Source organism: Ruditapes philippinarum, unplaced genomic scaffold, assembly GCF_026571515.1.
Source record: "Ruditapes philippinarum isolate M1 unplaced genomic scaffold, ASM2657151v2 ctg4256_1_1_1_1, whole genome shotgun sequence".
NCBI lineage: Eukaryota > Metazoa > Mollusca > Bivalvia > Venerida > Veneridae > Ruditapes > Ruditapes philippinarum.
In genome coordinates, this window is record NW_026853900.1 from 36,489 (window position 1) to 57,466 (window position 20,978).

The 20,978-nt window shown below is 31.4% G+C and overlaps 1 protein-coding gene across 1 annotated transcript in view; it reads right to left on the reverse strand.

Moving 5' to 3' along the window:
• Positions 1–20,978, reverse strand: part of LOC132738303 (venom factor-like) — a 97,197-nt gene that overhangs the window by 25,361 nt on the left and 50,858 nt on the right. The window contains exons 18-26 of the mRNA XM_060725780.1: positions 20,734–20,949; positions 19,938–20,082; positions 19,383–19,450; positions 14,037–14,203; positions 12,885–13,106; positions 9,495–9,588; positions 8,404–8,511; positions 921–1,109; positions 305–404 (exon numbers count right to left, since the gene is read on the reverse strand). Coding sequence (XP_060581763.1) covers positions 305–404; positions 921–1,109; positions 8,404–8,511; positions 9,495–9,588; positions 12,885–13,106; positions 14,037–14,203; positions 19,383–19,450; positions 19,938–20,082; positions 20,734–20,949 — 1,309 coding nt within the window. The remainder of the gene's footprint in view (positions 1–304; positions 405–920; positions 1,110–8,403; positions 8,512–9,494; positions 9,589–12,884; positions 13,107–14,036; positions 14,204–19,382; positions 19,451–19,937; positions 20,083–20,733; positions 20,950–20,978) is intronic.

Sequence of the window (20,978 nt, forward strand, 5' to 3'; positions counted from 1 at the left end):
AGCTATAATGAGTATGTAGTCGCAGTCATCAAAGTTGTTTGTTTGTAATTATTTAAAAATACAAATTAAATGCTAGTTATAGTATAGCCAATGTTTATGTTTATGTCCAAAACAGTGTTAGCCAGCTCTGCTTTACACTGATCATAATCGTGGGCTACAGAAACTATCGCTCTACAAGATAGTTTGTAATAGTTTTCAAATTTTATATCCACATTAGTTCACGTTGACTATCCTAAGAACATTTACTAGTATATTTTGTAATTAAATATTCACATTTAATAATTATTATGCTATATAAACTAACCAAACACTTGTTGCTCTGTAATATCGAGTATATATATCATTATTGCAGCAGGAGTAGGAGCCGTCCGAATGCCGGAACAAACTCTTCTCTCTGTTTACACCTACATAAATTAAAATAAGGAAAATGCTTCTGAAAGTTATTATTTAAGCTGTTTCAAAAGTAAAGTGAATAAAACTTAAATAAGTGCTAGTTAAGTATCATTTAACGTGTCTAAAGACGACATATTTGTATTAAGGCTAGCTTATGTTTATACCAATTAAGCAATATTTAAAATGATGATATAATTGTAATACTTGTAGCATTCCCATAAGGAAAGGATCACTGAATTTATGGTAAATACAATGAGCAGGAGATAAACAATACTTTATTTGCGCTAATGGAAAGCAAATAGATTTATAATAAATATATTTAATGATTTCAATGAAGGGATCACAAGTTATGATGACAGTGATCTTTCATATGAGAATTTACGTAGATAATTTTTACACTTATTACTAAACTCCGTACAATTCATTACTTGAAAATGACAATATATATTAGCTTGTTGTAATGATGTTAAAAGTAAACAGATAGTAAAATGGCTTTGTTTACTTCACATGTAAAGACTTTTTCTTACCATATCGAATATTAGTATCGCCAATGACCTCAAAAGCTGCAGTGACCTGATTTGTTTGCTTCAAATACATCATGGCGTACACATTAGGAGCGGTTGTGCCAATTGTCTGCTCTCCACAACCATGTGGACATTGGAATAAACTTTCAGCACCACTAAGAATGTTCTGCACTACGTTGTCCATGACGTTGGCTGTAATGATTAAAGTAAGATTTATACACGGTATATACTGTAAAATGTAACGTGATCTACACCAAATCATGTAGAGAATTGTTTTTTGTACCAAACCCTTTTCATTTATTAAACGGGTACATGCTGTCAATTTTTAAATAATGAGAAAAAAAGCTTCTGTTTCAATTGATTCATTTGAAGCATTAAATAACTAATTATACTTAATTAGTTTGGTTACCTTTTGGGTTTCTACTTTAAGTCACTGTCTCTTAGCATCAACATAACAACTCCCAATTGGTTTATATTTGCTATTTGTAATGTTGTAGTGTAGCTTGATTTTCAAAAAAAAGTTTTTAAGTTAATTAAGGGTGTGGCATTCCCGCTTTTTATTTGATTTTGTTGTAAGGTTTCAAAGCTACTTCTGGTCTTTCTTACGTAGAAGTTATGATTTTTGGGTTTTTTTAAAAAAAGACCTTGCATCGTTATATTATTATTCCTTTCGCTAGAATAATGACTTATCAAAAGAACGAATCGAGACAAAAAGTCAGTAAGCGACACAAAAATATCAGGCGAAAACATGATTTCTGATGCCCATAGGAGAAGTGAGAATAAACGTCGATCGCTTCAAGACTTTACCGAATTTTCAAAACCCCTGTGAAAATTCGAGAAGGAGAACAAGCGTCTGGTGGATACAATGATTAGAATCTTATAGTATGAAGAGGAGTGAACCTTGGAGGAAGAAGAAATGCTTGCATCCCATGGAAAGAGGTGTTATGAAGAAAACTAAAAGTAAATTAAAGATAAATGAGTTTTAGAATTGTGTGCTTTACAAGAACCTGTAGAGAAACGTTCTCCGCCCTATACACATCATGACCTTTCATCGTTCTATTCAAACACGAGAATCACTAGGCAAATTACCCTGCAATCGTTATTGGTGGAAAAGTTTGCTGACAAAAACTTCTACTATTTAAAGAGCTTCCATCTCTTAAAGGAAATTGAACTTTATAGAAGCTTGTGATAAACCTAGCAATGTTTTTTTTATGGCTAGATTGTTAAATTGGCTAAGACAATTGTAAGGTGCAGATAAGAAGGTCACTTATCTTATTCCTAACGAGGTTAAACAGATTTGCTATGCTTGAATGAATATTTGCCAAAATAGAATTCAATTCGTCTTTCTTTGATGTATCTAGGCCCTTGGACAATACCTGATACTATTTTAAGTTGTGATGCATGTCAAGAACGCTGTGATTTCGGAGAAGGAAATAATTTAAATTCTTTATTTTCTGTATTTTCGTCAGTCAGTTTACACATAAGTGCATTATAGATGTTAGACTTAGCACTTTGTTTACATCCGGCGGCTTCTAATTTTAGGCATTCAAGGATAGTCATTTTGTATAATAATCTTTCCTCGTGTATTGCTATTTATTCTGATAAAAATAGTTGTTCGTTTCTTAAAAAATACATAAGACAGATTTGTATCATTTCTTTAGTTTATGAATTTGAAATTGAAGCTTAATCAGAGAAAAGTCAAGAAGACCAGATATCAAGGTTTGATAGTGTGAATTTCATGGTAATAAATATTTCGTTTAACACGGGTTAAAAGAACATACAGATCTTGTCATTTTAAATTCATGGCGATTTTACGATTAATGTGTGGGCTATTTTTCTTGTTTGTTTTCGTTTTAATTTCAGAGGTTCAGTTCATGGGTTTGAAAAATGATCTTACTGTGTTAATTGTCAAGCAATTTTATGCTTAAGGTACATGGGAAAAGTTGAAGATTCAATGGGAGGTTTTTCGGATTTTTGTACTTATTTCCATATGGTTTCTTCACCAGTTTCTACTGAAATCTCAGTTTCTTAGTAGATCTATGAAATCGGTTGATTTGATAAGAAATTAATTCAGTGGTGTTAAAACAATACAACTGTTATTTGGTGCTTCAGTGGAGCATATTTAAAATTATTTACTAAATCTCTTAAATGGATAAGTAAACAAAAAACTGTATTTTAATACACAGGCGGCTCCTATATCACCAGAAAAGAGTATTTTTAATTTTTTGGATTTTAATGAAACTGAAATTGTGCTCATATTTTCGTTGCCAAGTTGAGTTGCTTTGACAATATATTACATCAGATTGACTGTTTTAACAGCGATTGACCAACTGCTGACACCGGAAATTGTTTAGGATGAAATATAAAATCTGTCTTAAATATAAAAAGACTGCCCCACACTTTTATAAAATTGCACATTACCTGTCAGGTAAAATCGTATGGATATTTATAAAACTTTCTTTGGATCACGTGAGTTATTTATCGTCCATGCAAATTAAACTACAAAATTAGAAGGAATGATAGCTGAAAGAAAACAACTCTGTTTAGCATTCACCTGTTCCTTCTTTATATACTTGGATGGGCGTAATGTCACTTGAAGTGTTTTAAGTAATTAATTTCAGAGTTCAGGAATTTTTGTCTTTGTGGGAGATTACATAATAAAGACCTTGCCTCCGATTGAGGGATTGCAGTTAGCGCCATCAGTGGTGCTACAATTGGTAAAACCAATTTTCTGCTAGAAAATAAACAGCTGTTTTAATAAATATGTCATCGTTCATGCTGGTACCACAAATATTGCCAATGGCAATTCTTGTGATTATATTTTCTCTGGTCTGGCAAATTTGATTGCAACAATTCGACGCTTGAGACCAGACAATCATTCCTTCTATACTTCCTCGGCCGTGAAGAAGGTGAAACTGAATCTATTTTCAAAGAAGTAAATAGTCGTTTTTAAAACGAAATGTTCAAAGAAAGTTGTGAAATCCTTTCGACCATTTTGATTAAGGGTCAAATTAAAAGATTCTTTTTGCCAATCTAAATGGGGTTACATTTGAATACAGAGAGTTCAAATCGTTTAAATCATTTCTTCTGCAGGTTTATTTCCACTCTGAATTATTGAATTTTTTTATGCATTTCTTCTTAATTGGAAACATCTTCCAAAGATAGTAGTAATGTAAACAATTTTTGTAACCGTTTGATTGACGTATGTAAGTCCATAAATTTACTGAAAGCTAATGGTAGAAGTGGTAATGACCTACATGTTGGTCGAACCACTTGTAAAACTACCAGTTTAGTTGATTATGTTTTACTTTCCCTATGTGGTCTTCCAAATATTGTTGATTTTGATATTTGCGATTTTGACCCCATTTTATCGTAAATTCATAATAGCATTTCTTTTTGTATTAAGTTTTATTCTATTTTATGTGTAACCCAAAATAGTTCATTGTGTCACTGAGCTTCATGACAGTGATGTTACTGTTAAAAACCTTTATGGGATAAAGCTGTGAATGGTGTATTTAAAACCAGTTTTGATTACGACAGTGTTTCTGTATTACAAGTAGAACTCTCAGAATTATTGACAAGTAAAACTTATTGTGACAATGCTATTAATAATTTTACTGAGAAAGTTTGTCAACTATTTTACAATGCTGCCGATAGCTGTCACTTGATTATTGAAAAAGACGTAAGAAATCACGTCGGAAAATGGTGTGTTGATGATTGTAAAGTAGCAAGAAGAACATACTTGTCATAGAAGAATTATAATAGAAGAAATAAGACTGATACTAACTACCTATCAATTGTGTCTAGTGGAAAAGCTTATAAAAAGATGATAAAAAAAGAAAAAATATAATATTGATATTAATACACGGATACTTGGGTTAGTCATCAGACCCAAAAGCTTTTTGGAGTTGGTTAAAAAGATACTGCACAGATAGCAGGGATACAGTAAACAATATTGCAAAAGATGTCTTTTTTTGAACATTTTGTTAAATTAAATGAACCTGATCTACATTTTGACGATTGAGATTATATAGATCTTGAGAATATAAGTTGTAATATAGTTTCTTAAATGCAGAAAAAGCTATTGCTGAAATTAAAAAAGTTGTAAAAAATTAAAAAGTAATAAAAGTCCTTCAGTGTTTGATAATATATTAAATGAATATCTAAAAAAATGTAAATAAGGAATCTGTTTTAAATGCAATTTGTTTATTGTTTAATGTTATTTTGGATTCAGGTATTTTTCCTGATATTTAGAGTCAGGGTATTATTAATCTTAAATATAAAAATAAGGGTGACATATCTGATCCCAACAATTATAGAGGGATTACTATATTAAGTTGTTTTGACAAATTATTTACCAAAATACTAAGTAATAGACTGAATGAGTATTTGGAATGTCACAATTTACTTAACGAAGAACAAGCTGGGTTCCGATCACAATATGGTACCACTGATTATATGTTTTCCTTAGAGATGTTAATTGATTATTATTTAAGTTGTAATATAAAGCTTTACTGTGCATTTGTTGACTATAGGAAGGCATTTTATTCTGTTAATCAATTACATTTATTGCACAAACTTTTGTCACATAATATTGATGGTACGTGTATTGGTATAATCCACAATATATACAGTAAGGCTTAATCTTGTGTTAAAGTAAACTGTGAGTTAATTAGTTTCTTTAGTAGTTTAACCGGTGTACAACAAGGTGAAAGTCTTTCATCAATTTTGTTTTCTATTTTTGAACGATTTGACAGAATATGTATCTAATAAATACACAGGGCTTGTCAATATCTCTAACGCAACTCGTGAATGTCTTAGTGACGATGTCATTGATATTTATTTTTAAATTGTTTCTTTTGTTATATGCTGATGATACAGTACTTTTAGCAGAAAGCAAAACTGATTTGCAAAATGCCTTAAATGCTGAGTGATTACTGTAATAAATGGAATCTTGTTGTAAATGAAGCTAAGACTAAAATAGTGGTTTTTAGTAAGTCAAAATCTTCGGATGATTTTGATTTAATGTACAAAGGTAAAAAGTTTGATTGAGTAGATAACTTTACTTACCTTGGAGTACTTTTTAATTATAATGGTAAATGTTTGAAATAATAAAAATCTTGTTGATAATGCTAGAAGAGCAATGTTTTCTCTGATCCAAAAGTCCCGTAAATTATGTCTACTAATTACTTTGCAACTACATTTATTTACCTCTGTGGTTGTACCTTTCCTTCTTTATGGAAGTGAAGTCTGTGGATTCGAACAAGTTGAAATTCTAGAGAAATTTTGTATTTTTGTAAATTTATTTTGAATTTAAAAGCTTCTACACCTAATTGTATGGTTTATGGTAAGTTAGGCATATTTGCACAAGTCTTAAAAGTGAAAACAAGAGTTTTGTGTTTTTGGAGTAAAATTATTAATGCTAAGGAAAAAAAGATATGTAAACTTCTTTATAAAATAATGTTGTCTTTGTCCTCTAGGAATGTTGTTAATTCTAAATGGATACATTTTGTGAAAGAAACACTTAGTAATCTTGGCATGTCAGAATGTTTTCATTTATAGAAGTTAGGTAATATTAATCACTTTAAAAATATTGTGAAGCTTAGACCTCACGATCAATTTTTACAGGATTTGCATAGTACTATTGATACATCTTCTAAGTGCTTAGTGTATCGAACATATAAAATACTGTTTTGAAAAATATCTAGTTGTACACCCATTTGACATAGGCAAATATTTATTTAAATTAAGAACAATGAATCACCTAATACCAATTGAAAAAGGCAGACATTTGGCAATTGATCAGAATAATAGGGTCTGTTCCTTATGTCCGTATCAATCTTTTGGTGATGCATTTTACTATATACTTATTTGAATGCTCGTACTTTAATGACATAAGACGTAAATCTCTTTTCCAAGTTTTTGTATTCATTCCAATATTTTTAAACTTGACATATTAATGAATAGTTGTGATTAAAAGATTCTACAAAAATTATCTTTACTTTGTAAAAACATTAAAATTTAGGTACTTCATACTTCTTATTCTCCGTTCTCATTTGTTACAATGTAAATTACATGTTGTATTGAATTCAGAACTTGAAATGAACGAAATGATCTTAGGTACTTCATACTTCTTATTCTCCGTTCTCATTTGTTACAATGTAAATTACATGTTGTATTGAATTCAGAACTTGAAATGAACGAAATGATCTTCTTTTTTGTTTATTTTGCTAGTTATAATTGTATTCTTTTATTGAGATATTTATTTGTGATATACGTGACTTTTTAACTGTTATTTTTGTTTGTTTGTTATAACCAGTTGCATATTATATGCCTTGGTATAATAAAAACTGAAACTGAAACTGAAAAATACTGTCTTCAGTTGGAATACATATTCTTGACATATGTTAGTCTAATGATAGTAATTATGAATGTAATTTACTACGTTACTTATTTGTACAATGTGTTTATATTTGAATCTTTTCTGAAGATTCCTGTATTTAAATTTGTTCCTGCTGCTTAAGGTAATATCTAGCTGTTTGCAATCTTGGTTAAGAATTCTGTTTCTTTTGATTGCTTTAATTTGTTGGGCTTAGGGATGGTGGTAATTTTATTATCTCTAAAATACTTTGACATTGATTTATTTCCATTACTAAAGATCTTGTTTGCGACACATAGGACACATTACTTTATTACTTTAATCCGTTTTGAGTTCTGATATAAAAATGTAATCTTTTTAAAGTTTAAGCATTTAAATTACTTTTTAAGCTTCATTGGCTTGTTTACCTATTGTGTTTCTAACTTTAGCCATTGTGACTTAGCATCAACATAACCACTTGGTTTAGATTTGATATACATACACCTCAGGTATTTATAGGGACTTATTTCCAGTTTTAGTTGTGTCGCTTGCTTTTAAAAAAACTGCCCTCCCTATGGCTTTTGTTTGGATGTTATTTGTTTTGATATATTGTACTGTTGCATACACTGTTTGTGTTTCTCTTTATTCATTTCAGGCGGTTATTATCTTACGTACTTTGACTATGAATTCATTTCTATTATTTTATATTTTGTTTGCAACACATAGAACAAATAAATTTATCAATTCAATACGTTTTGAGTTCTAATACAAAAAAAATTAATTTGATATCCCTGCTACCAGGCTAATATTGGTTATTTAAGTCAGATCAATGATGTCAAGTAACCTACTATAATGAACATATAGTGGTGATAAAGTATTAAAGGAAGAATAAATTTCTCTCGGTAGTGTTCACAGTTGAGCAAATATTACTTAGCCGATGCAAATATTTGAGAACAACGTTCATAATTATATTTGCCAGATTCTAAGTACCATTGAAAACATTAAAAAACATTGATGAAATGTTCCGTGGCGAACAATTTTGGTTCATTTTACTTTTTTGTTAAATTTTCTTCGGCCTCCTTCATATATTTTGCCATAGTGTTACCTTGTGAAATGAAATAATAATACCTTGCAAATATGCCGTGGCCGAACCTGTGCCTTGTATTGCTTTATTTGGTAGTGATAGGTCAACTGAGGATGTTTGCTCCGCATATTCAGTATTTGAATATTTAATGCCTGTAAAAAATATCATATCAAAGAAACAATATTAATTTAAAAATCATTTGATTAATCTATTGTAACTTTTTCAGAAATTATTTATTTACATTCCATTAGTAATTCAAATTTTATATTATTCCTTATTCAATTAAACGATCGTTATTCAAAATGACAACTATCAAACAATCAATTTTCCTGCCTCATCATAATTGAGCCGCGTCACGACAAAACCAACATAGTGCGTTTGCGACCAGCATGGATCCAGACCAGCCTGCGCATCCGAGCAGTCTGATCAGGAGCCATGCTGTACGCTTACCAACTCTATTACAAGTAGAGAAACTGATAGCGAACAGCATGGATCCTGATCACACTGTTCGGATGCGCAGGCTGGTCTGGATCCATGCTGGTCACAAACCCACTATCTTGGTTTTGTCTCTTTTCAACTGGTTTGAAGAAAGATAAGTGGTTCTATTCAGATGCTCTTTTGTGCCTTTGTCAAACACAAAATCATCCCCTATCCCCCTGGAGAGCTCATGTGAGAATGATTTTAAATATGTTTACTCTATGTAAGGATTTTACGATAACTGATCTCGCTTTACCTTTTTGGTGCTGCAAAAGATATATATTAATGATGGCTCACGTTTTTATTATTTGATGCAAGTAATGAAAGGTTTATTTTTACTAAAGTTAACATACAATATTATATCTAAGTGGTACGCTGACACTAACATGAATAAAGAAGGAACATATCCGCGTAAGGTATAATATTGATAGTGAATATCCCTTGCAAGCTATGAAAACATAACACATAACACAATCTTAGACAAGGTTTAATTGATTTTACTCTTGACAGATAACTGAAAGAAAAACAACTCAAATAACGAGAGAAAAATCTGAAATTAAATCCAAATACAGCATATACCGAAGCAGTGAAAAGATTGTACCTGATTATTTGGAAAACTGTCCACAAATATTGGATAATATTTTTTAAATATTCTTACTTGTTTGAACTCTGTCGTCATCTTCGCAGTCTTCACTTTGCTTTTTTGGATCTAAACAAACTTGAATCGTTATTATTTCCTGAATACCCTCATTCTGTAATAAAAGGACATCTTTGGTACACATAATTACACTTATCTGATTATATTAAGAAATATTTAGTATATTCCGACTTTGGCAAATATGTTTTTATAATAAGGTATCTGTCTTTTAAACAAGTGATCGTGAGTTTGAATCTAACAAGGTTCACAACAGTTCATTAAAAATACCAGTAAGTTTAACAAAGTAGACTCGAGAGTCGTTCATATCAGCTACTTTACTCTTAATCGGTGTTGAAACAAATGATATTATTAACTGACTTTAAATTTAGTTTGCTTCACAAAAATGATCTTTTATCCTTTTTCCAAATTACCGTTATGACAGTTTGATTTGCTAATTCCCTATTGTAGTTTTTCTGATTGATTATGAAATTTATTTGCACAGACATTGACAACAGTTTTTTAGAGAAAAATATGTTCACTTGTTTCCAGCAAAGAAACGACTCCCATTGTTTATTCGATGCCAAAGTTCACTATGTAGGACTGACTATTCGAGCACCAGAAAAAATGTATTACTAGTACTTGATATCAAGACTGCTCTTAGCACCGGTAGTCTCTTTGCGTTGAGTAGCAAAATATAAATATAAAGTTTTTTGCGATAAGCAGGAGAAATTGCTTGCGGGAAACGTTTACCAAAATAGAGCAGGGGTAACAAATTGTAAAAGCATACAACAGAAATGATTTGACTAGTGCAGTTCATTATATATGCGTAGGAAAAAAGCTAACACAACAGTTTGTAGCTCCAGGTTGCGAACAATGAAAGTTTAAACAAGTTAATGGAATTATGATATGATCAAAGTAAATCTTGCTAATGACACATATTAATTGTCTCAATTTTTATTAGTCCCCTACCGGTTTACCGGAGGGGACTTTAGGTTTACCCTCCGTCCGTCTGTCCGTCCGTCCGTCTGTCCGTCCGTCAGTCCGTCCGTCCACAAAACTGGATCCCGCGATAACGCAAAAAGTACTGAAAATATTTTAATGAAACTTGATATATGGATAAATGGCAGTATGGAGATTATGCACGTCTTTTTCTTTTCTTCCTATGATGAAAATTCTGGTTGCTATGGCAACAAATAGACTAAAAATATGGCAAGTTTTACACATAACCTGGATCCCGCGATACCACAAAAAGTACTGAAAATATTTTTATGAAACTTGATACATGGATAGATGGTAGTATGGAGAGTATGCACATCTTTTTCTTTTTTTCCTATGCTGAAAATTCTGGTTGCTATGGCAACAAATAGACTGAAAATATGGCAAATTTTACACATAACCTGGATCCAGCGATAACGCAAAAAGTACTGAAAATATTTTTATAAAACTTGACATATGGGTAGATGGCAGTATGGAAATTATGCACATTCTTTTCTTATCTTCCTGTATTGAAAATTCTGGTTGCTATAGCAACAAATAGACTGAATATCAAGATTTCTGATTCTAGTTTTTAAGTTTTTTCACTATAAGTTCTTTATTTCTTAAGGTATTTACTTCAAACTTTAAATATAAGTTGCTAGTCATCAACCACATCATATGTGACAAAGTTTACAACTCTAGCACAAAATTTATCAGAATTACCTCCCTTGAACTTAAAATTTTCATGAAAAAAACATTGTTTTTTTTTAATAACTTTTTTTTTTCTGAACGTATCTACTTCATATAAATGTTTCTTATTATCACTCAACATGTGTGAGTGTTCAATACTCTAGCAAGACTATTTCCAGAATTATGCCCCTTTTGAATTTTTTTTTGAAAAATTGGTAATTTTTACTCCAACTTCTACAATCATGATAGGATTTTCTTCAAACTCCCACATCATAATAATATGACAAGGTTTATAAATCTAGCATCCATATTTCTAGAATTATCCCCTCCTTAAACTTTTAATTTTTCCTATTCGTTCTTTTAACCTTCATTTACTTCAAATTCAAAATAAACATTCAATATTCATACCTTCATTACTAATTGTTCTTTGTTACACTCACATCATGACTGTATGACATCGTTATCTCCTCTTTTTTTAAATTTTTGTTTTTAAAAATGTTATATTTTGATAACAGGGATGTTTAAAAAATAACTTTAGAGTGTCCTTCAGTCCGTCTCTCTGTCTGTACATAAAAAGTGTTCACTGTGATCACTTTTAAAGAACTTTTTCAACAAATTTACTTAAAATAGAAACATAGGTGAATGGCCCTTCAGAATATTGCTTTGGCTCTTACCGGTAGGGGACTTATGGATTGCTTGCAATACTATGACATGTATGATAATTGCTTGTTTCTCAATGGAACTCAGCTTCCTTTTTATGAATGGCATGTCCTCAAGGAATGAAATATAAATATCGACTCAAGTTGAATTAAAAGTTGAATTATGTTAGTACTATGTAACGCCTCAAGCATTGGAGATGAACTCTTGCTTTATACATTAATCGTTATCAGTTACAGATTCTTTAAATCAATAAATAAATAACGTTTTCGTACGACGGGTAGCTGCATGTCTTGCAAAAATTTCATATTTATTTTCTTAGCAATTTAGTACATGATGTTTAATTTTTGGTTATCACTCATGTTATATTCCAAAATATATGATAATGGAAAAGGCATTAAGACGAAATAAGGCGGTAAGAAAAAAGACATGGTTTCATCATTCAACAAATTGTTTTTCTGTACTGTATTATGTCATATGGTTCATGTATACATTGTATTTATTATTTCCTTATATACCAATTTTTACTGTACTTCAAATGAATGTATATAAAACTGCCAAACAGACATTGAGGTTGACCAAATACATGAATATGTTTTAAACATTAACGTTAAGGTGTCGTTATTTTTTAAACTGAAAAGTGCTTTGTGGAAGCTGTTTAAAGTGGTATTATATTTTCTGATGCTTCAGGGGAAAATAGAGAAAAAATATTTTTATTAAATACTGTTCAAGCTGAAGGCGGACCCAGGAAGTGCTAAAATGTTGCATTTGTCTTTTTTTTCAACCCGAGTCAATATCAACAAATAGGATACATTTTCATTACCTAACAAAACTTTAAAAATCAGCGTTCGATACGTATTCTTTTGATTCACAGCAAAGAGATATATTAAGTCTAGCAAGAATGATTCCTGTCATAATTATAATATTTCTGTTATTGATTTAGTTATGATAACGGTTGACCAAAGATGATCATTTAAAAAATAAACACATTTAAACAACATTGCTTAATAAGCATAATACAAGATTTACGTAAATGTTTCACACAAGGACTAATACTAAAATATAATAGAATGTTTAAATAAGACATACTACAACATATAGATCCTTCTCAATTATGTCAACATCTGGTATTCCCATGTCAGTGACGATGGCTGTAATTTTCACCGAAAATTTTCCCGCCTTAAGTGGTATCATTGGAAATCGGACAGTAGTTGCACTGTTTGGACTGACTTCAATCTCTTTCCTTGGCGAGGGCTTACCTGGTGCTGTTCCGTAGCACAAACCTTCCACTGCTTCCAAGTACATGTTTGCCTTGATTACATATAGAAGGTAAAACAAGTTTCATTGAAATTCAATAATGCTAGTTGAGAAGCGAATCATGTTATAGATAAGGTTATTTTCTTCGCATGTACTATGAATATATAGTTATCACTTTAGCAAATCAATTTACACAATCATTCATGCTGAAATGACTTCATATTCAATATTATTGATAAGATTATATGTATTATCTTGTTAATGTTATGAGTTGTTGTTCTTTGAATTGTCTCTGGTGCCAAATGTTGTCAAGAACTGTCCAATTATTGGCTTATATATGTGGAAGCCAGTTTCATCTAGTTCGAATGTTAGTCAATATTTTGATTTTTTAATGTTCAATTTTAAACGTCCTTTTCATCTGTAAGTAGAGAGATTGGTATAGTTAAGAGATTAGTCATATGATTTCATGATAAACTTTGGAAACAAATAATATGTGAACATTGAGTTTTTACTTGGATTGTTAAAATAAAATTAAAGTCCAGTATAGGAAGGATTTTATTATTCAGATAACCTGTAAGCAACATGTTTAAATTTTCGAATGTGCTTCACTAAACAGTTATACTAGAATGTATGTCTCACACTTGGTTATTTCCTTCTATTTATTTGCAAAAGGTACCAAGATTGTTCTAATTTTTGTCTTACGGAATAATTGATTCTTGCACATGTTGTATTATGGATTGAATACCGCATAGGTTATTTTTACATTATCCCACATATCTGTAATTTTAATATGATGTCACTTTGTAGTTTTTTGTCTGGCATGCGAGTTAAATCACAGACCAAATATAACCTAGTTTTGGGGAATAGCTTCATTGCATTAAATAACTCAAAGTCACTGGCGTGACTGAAACCAACAATGATGAGAAAAAGTACACCCATGGCAGCAGTTAAACCAGCGCATATCAATAAACTACATATACTCACATGTTTGAGTTTATCAGTTGCCAATCCGTAGTTGAAAAGTGTGGCCTTTACGTCGAATAATTCAAATCTGGTTGCTTTGTATGGAAGGTCTAGTTGTATGAAGAACTTTCTAAACACAGTGACATCTACTGGATCAGCAATGCACAGCCCCATGTTCTCAGTGATTCCTAAGAGAAAACAGCGTTGCTGTTCTAACATTTTAACACTTACTCTGCTTGATTTATGTTATGGATTTGCCTTGCATTTTATTTTGAAAAGTCCAAGTTCATAGGATTAAGGAATAAAAATACAAAAAGAGCTACGAATAGTTAAGGGCCGATAAATTTCACTGACTGCAGACAAAGGGTATTTTTTGCCCCTGCACGGCAAGGGTTAATGTAATAAATAATCATATAGAACATTACTTAGCAATATGCTATCATTTAAACATATTTGTAAAGTGGAGAGAAATAACTGATTTTCATTTTCAGTGTGGCAATACCACGTGACACATACGTCATTTTCGGCATCATTTCCAAGACAAATGTTGCTCGATTCGGAAAAGAAAATAGCCGTAAATATTTTATTTCTGTACCAATTTCTTTGGGATATACACCAGTCTACGGGGAAAAATATAAGCTTTCCATAGAATATTGGATCTTCGTCAGTTTATAAGCCGTTTTATCAAACACTTTGCATAACCTTGGAAGTTGCTTGTATTAGAGCGGGCTTCAGTTGCAAGCTATTTCGTTTTCTGGCGTTATCTGGTCTACGCCATGATTAAAAAGTCAGGTTTACATCAACCGGGAGTACGGAAGGCAAAACTTTACCTAAATATGTTAATATTTTTATTATGAATGACATAAATCTTACATTTTCTTCAATTGTCAATTCTGGCACCAGTTCCAAGTCGAAAAAAAGGACTACAGTTTAAAGCAGATTTTAGAATCCGTTGCAAATGCAAAGCAACATGCCTACCGTTCTCTTTCTATAATTATGTTAACCATGAAAAACATTTTATTTACTATACGATTTACATAAACACAAATGAATATTTTAATGATTTTTACTCGCTGCGCTATAAGTGATTTTAAAAGTCGTATTGTTGTCTGTATTTATAAAGAAATTGATTTGCTCTTTAATCATTGTTCTTTCTCGGTAATGATTATGAAAAATCTATTCGCTCATGTAGCAATACTAAACGTGAAATAGAAAACAGAAACCCTGAATATCGCCCAAAACGGCAAAATTGAAAATGTTTCAGGCTCGGGTTGACTTAGCTAGCCTATCGAATGAGCGTGCACATTCAGGATCACTTCGATTTGTATGCTGTGAAAAGGGTTACGCCTCAACGTGGCAATTTTTAAAGTCAAAGGTTATTCTTTTGTTAAGAGCTATATATATATATATATATATATATATATATATATATATATATATATATATATATATATATATATATATATATATATATATATATATATATATATATATATAATGTTTTAGTATGATAGATTCAGCTTTAACACAGTGGCATTCGTTGATAAAAAAACATCCTGTTTTCAAACCCACGGTTACCCTTTATTCGTGAACTGGATATAACTTCGTTAACTTAAGAACACTATTAAACACTATCTATTTTATAATTGCATTTATTTCTGTTGATAAACTGCATATCTGACAAATTTAGTTAATTATATCATTCAACTCAGCTTTATCAGAGAGCTCACCAATATACATTGTAAAGAGAGGAAGGGAACGGAATATTTATGGTTTGAAAACATTTAAATCGAGTAGAACTTTTTAACAATAATGTCTCTTTCAACTGAATAAAAACGATAGGGCAATTTGGGAATATTTCTTATCGATGTGGTCATTGGCTGTTAATGCATGGATTATTGCACGCGGCATGACCTGCAGATGGCCTCAACAGGCTTTTTGTAGCGTTTTAAGATTTAAAAAAGGACCACACATTAAAATCTAAAACATGATAAACATGACGAATATACTAAATAAGTGAATTATCTGATATGTAAATAAAGAAGTAAGTCATTTGACAATTGAAGGATAAAAATTGAATATACTCTTCAAATGTAATCGTAATTTTACTAAGCTTATGTTAGCTATTAATTATTCAATGGACGCATCAGTGGCATATGGGCCCAATTCATAGATATTGCCGGTGTTGCTATTACAGATGTTAATGTAAATATTTATATAATTCTTGATAATCATTGTCATTTCAGTCTTTTTGAATGTTTTGTTTCAAGAAATTTGACTGTGATCGATGCCTGTTGGTTTGTAAAATCATTTTTCTGTTTACTATTTTCTACTTTGTTTACTCCACATGGCGTTCATTCTCGTTCATATTCATGGCTATTTTGGGTCTTTTTTTATAAATAGAGAATCACAAGTAATGCAACTAAGTAACAATACTATCAGATTTACAAGGCAAAGTTCCAAGTTTAAATTGTGATTTCGTTTATCAAACTCTATAGAAATTTATTATACAACAATTCCAGAAAAATATATTCCTTTTAAATGTCTCTCTTTTGAGGACAGAAGAACATATTCGTCACATTCACGAGTGTCAGTGTTTGTCAGTTACTCTTTTCAAAAATAAACTGAAAAAATACCTTTAGCTTTACAACACTCGCGTTAAAGTGTAACCCTTTCCATAGTATACAAAAGTGTTTTTTTTATTTTAACTCTTTCTCTCATTGAGAGCACATATATTTCTTATCAATTTCGCCATTATTGTGAAATAGAATAAAACACATTTTACTACAAAGGATAAAATGAGCAATAATTTAAACATCTTCAAAACGAAATCAAAATATTAATTTCCGACAAGACTAAATCTACGTGATTTGACGTGCACTATTGCGATACAAGTAAGTGTTATTGCTTTAAGGAACAATCAGTTTTTTCACAATCTCTCTGTGAAAGATCAACAATGAAAAACTAAATTGTAGAAAGAGAACGGTAGGCATGTTGCTTTGCATTTGCAACGGATTCTAAAATCTGCTTTAAACTGTAGTCCTTTTTTTCCGACTTGGAACTGGTGCCAGAATTGAAAATTGAAGAAAAATTTAAGATTTATGTCATTCATAATAAAAATATGAACATATTAAGGTAGAGTTCCGCCTTCAGTACTCCCGGTTGATGTAAACCTGACTTTTTAATCATGACGTAGACCAGATAACGCCAGAAAACGAAATAGCTTGCAATAGACTGGTGCATATCCCAAAGAAATTGGTACAGAAATAAAAAAATTACGGCTATTTTCTTTTCCGAATCGAGCAAGATTTGTCTTGGAAATGATGCCGAAAATGACGTCAATGTCACGTGGAATTGCCACAGTGATTTTTTATTAAATATATAAATTTAAGTTTTCTGTTAAAAATCCGGTCAAAGAACCTAATAGAATGTTGTGGATATTTTAGGTGACTTATTTCATAGACAATGGCAAATTGTTTTTTCTATTTTTTTATTGTGATATGTTTTGAAACAATTATAACTTTTCCTTTTGATGATATTTCATTGACATTTCTTTCATAAATACTAAAAGAAGGAAAAAATGGCATTCGATAGCACAAATGACAAAAGCTGATATACACGGAATAACCCCCAATTTATTGAAGAATTGCATATTTGATGACCCTCTTAAGTTACTCTTTACTCCTTTATTTTTAAATTCATATTTTACAGAGGCATTTAAATGCTAATTTACGATATATATATCTTTATAATTGTTTTTAACAAAAGCATTTCAAACACATTTTTTGCGTATGCAAAACAGATTACATGTTGCTGTCTACATTTTCCTCGTACTGTTGCTACTTTAAATGGGTATCTGCTTTTCAGGAACATAAGATGTGAGCAGTATAGGGTCTACGATAAAAGATAAATTTATTGCATTAATGCAATTAATGCTAAGATGTGACGTAATTATCCGTTATCTTATACATTACAAAGATATGCCAGGGTAGAAGAAAGTAACCCGTCAATCTCTTTGTCAAGAAAAGCAGGATTCCAAGCAACCAATACCAAGTTCATACATGTAGTTTCATATCACCTTCGCCAATCTCATCTTGAAACTTGCTAGAAAAAGACTCAACACCATCGCAAAATAAGCAGTTAAGACTCGCTCCGCCACTTGAAACGTCCTTGTAATATTTCAATAAGTTTATCATATTAGATATCATCCTTAAAAAATTATTTTAAGATATAAATATTGACGTATTGTACAACACATCGACAAAGTAAATATTCGTGTTTATGGGTTACACTTTACAAGCTGTGTATCGACACCTTACAGACAACTCAATATTAGCAAATCAGTGTTATTTTTTTGCGATATTTTGCCATTTCACTGAAAATTGAATTTAAATACGAAATAACACCCACGGGAAGTTTTTAGATATGACGTTTTCCATTCGTCTGTCTGTCCGTCTGTACGCAGACAATTATTAGTATTAGCAGCACAATTTTTGAGGGATGTCAATGATTCTGTTTGTTATCGCCGATCCAAGACGGCAACATGTACAATAAACAAGATTTGACTATTTCTACCCGTAAACCGCCTATCTTATGTCAGTCAATCAAACGGAGACTTTGATACTACATGACAAAAAAATGGACGACTAAAGTCCTCAAAGAGGGCGCCTACGGTGCATGCCATCACCAAAGTTTTTGTCGGAATACCAATGTCATAGAATTGAAAGAACGTTCGTGAATGCAGCTAGAAACCAGTGTGTAGGCTCCAACGTGGTAAACAATATATGAAATCAATCAATGGAAGTATGTAATATTATAATACCAGGCAAGTCTGAGTTTCCCTGAAATCAGCAAATTGCATTTTCAATACTTTTCAAAGCCGTTTTGCAAACACGTTTGTTTTGTATACAAAAGAAAAAAAATTATGTACGGTATTCTCCTAGAAAATCTTATCTTAGGGATGTTTTAAAATCTGTTTAAGGATAATATCTCATAATGTAAATCTATTGGTGAACAAATAGAGAAGTGTTCTATAAATGAGCCGCGTCACGACAAAACCAACATAATGGATTTGCGACCAGCATGGATCCAGACCAGCCTGCGCATCCGCGCATGCTGATCAGGATACATGCTGTTCGCTTACAAACTCTATTACAAATAGAGAAACTGATAGCGAACAGTATGGATCCTGATCAGAATGCGCGGACGTGCAGGCTGGTCTGGATCCATGCTGGTCGCAACCCCATTATTTTGGTTTTGTCATGACTTGGCTCAAATTGTATCTACCGTATACTTAAAATCGTTTGGAATATCGAAAAAGGAAACTAGACAATCCAAGCAATGAATGTTTGGAATGAAATGGCATACCAATAGCTTGTATCCTCCACTCTGTAATGGAGTCAGGGTAACCATACTCTTTACTTGTCTGTCCATTCCTGAAAGAGTAATAAAGAAGGCATACATGTAAGCAAAAGATAAAATCATTTCATTCTTACATCTGTAGTAGGGCTGGTTGTTTCCCTTTATTTGTATATTAATAAATGATCTGGTTATAACTTTGTTATTCCTCCTATTTAGTAGTAAAAGAAAATATAATTTGCTATATTTTGAATTACAATTTACTGTCAACATATTAAGCATATTATTAGATATGGAATGTGTCATAGCTGTACATGTATAGCATAGTTTGTTTAAAGTAAGTACAGGTCGCGTTCACATTCCAGCCTGTTTGGACAGGTCGGTCGGTAATGTAATTGTTTCGGTCGTCAGAGCAAATAAAAACACCACAATATATCAGGAGTTATTGTCACCCGAATATATTTCGGGCCCGGTGCAATGATAACAAAAAATACAACACGTTAAGATAGTAAAAAAGTAATGATAAATCACTATAAAATAATATTTAATAATATTAGTACTCACGTATCTAACTGCACTTCTTCAAACAAAAATGACTCCCTAAAATCAGTCCGTTTATGGGGTCTGACTCCTTTTTCGGCTAGGTACTTTAAATCGTTTGCATAATAACTAACGTCTTCTAATGACCTTGACGAAAGTTGAGTAATTTCTGAAAAGTAAAAAAGTTGTTACCAATATATTATTTTCATTTACCAAATGTTTTTGCAAGATGGAATATATGAAAATAAGAATAATAATGCATTGTATTGGTAAATTATTTTCCTTTAACAAACAAACAAACACTTTGTTGGTTATAGCAAGTTATATGAACTCGAAAATGCATTGTTTTACACATATGTGATGGAAACTGTCCCGGACACAGTACAGCAATTAAAATACAAAGGTAATAAGACATATGCAAAACATTTATTTTCATCTCCTCATCTCCGGTTTCTAAATCTACATTTTCAACATAGTAAGTAGCGTAAGTAAGAATTTAAAAGAAAAAGTGACGAATATGTTCTATTTTTCTGGGTAATTTTATAAAGTGTTAATACAACACAGACCAGAGCTTTCACAAGAAAGTCATATTAGACGCGTGCGGAGGTAGTTTTGTTCCGTCAGTCTATTTTCGACCCACAGAAGGGTTGAACAAGAAATGCCAAAGTGTTATTTTAAGGGATTATAATATTTATGTGGCATTGTAAACAAGTTTCTTGATTTGCCCAAACCATTGGTAAACAAATTAATAAGATTTAAAGAGTAATTGAAAGGAAATAAAAAGAAATGTTTTTACGCAAAAAAGAACAAACTTATTTACTTGAAATCAAAGTCTCCATCTCGTCTGTACAAGAATGTAAGATAGACAGGATACATTTGATAGCATAGTTGTTAGTTTCAAATGCTTTCTTTGCAGCAGAGTAGCACAACGTGTAAGAATCTAATTTTGCTCTTTCATCTTTTTCAGTGTCGTTAAAAACTTTCTCAGCATACCATGTACCATATACACAACACCTTTCATTTGCACCATTGCAGTCTGTAGTAAAAAAGTTTCAGCAATTTTGC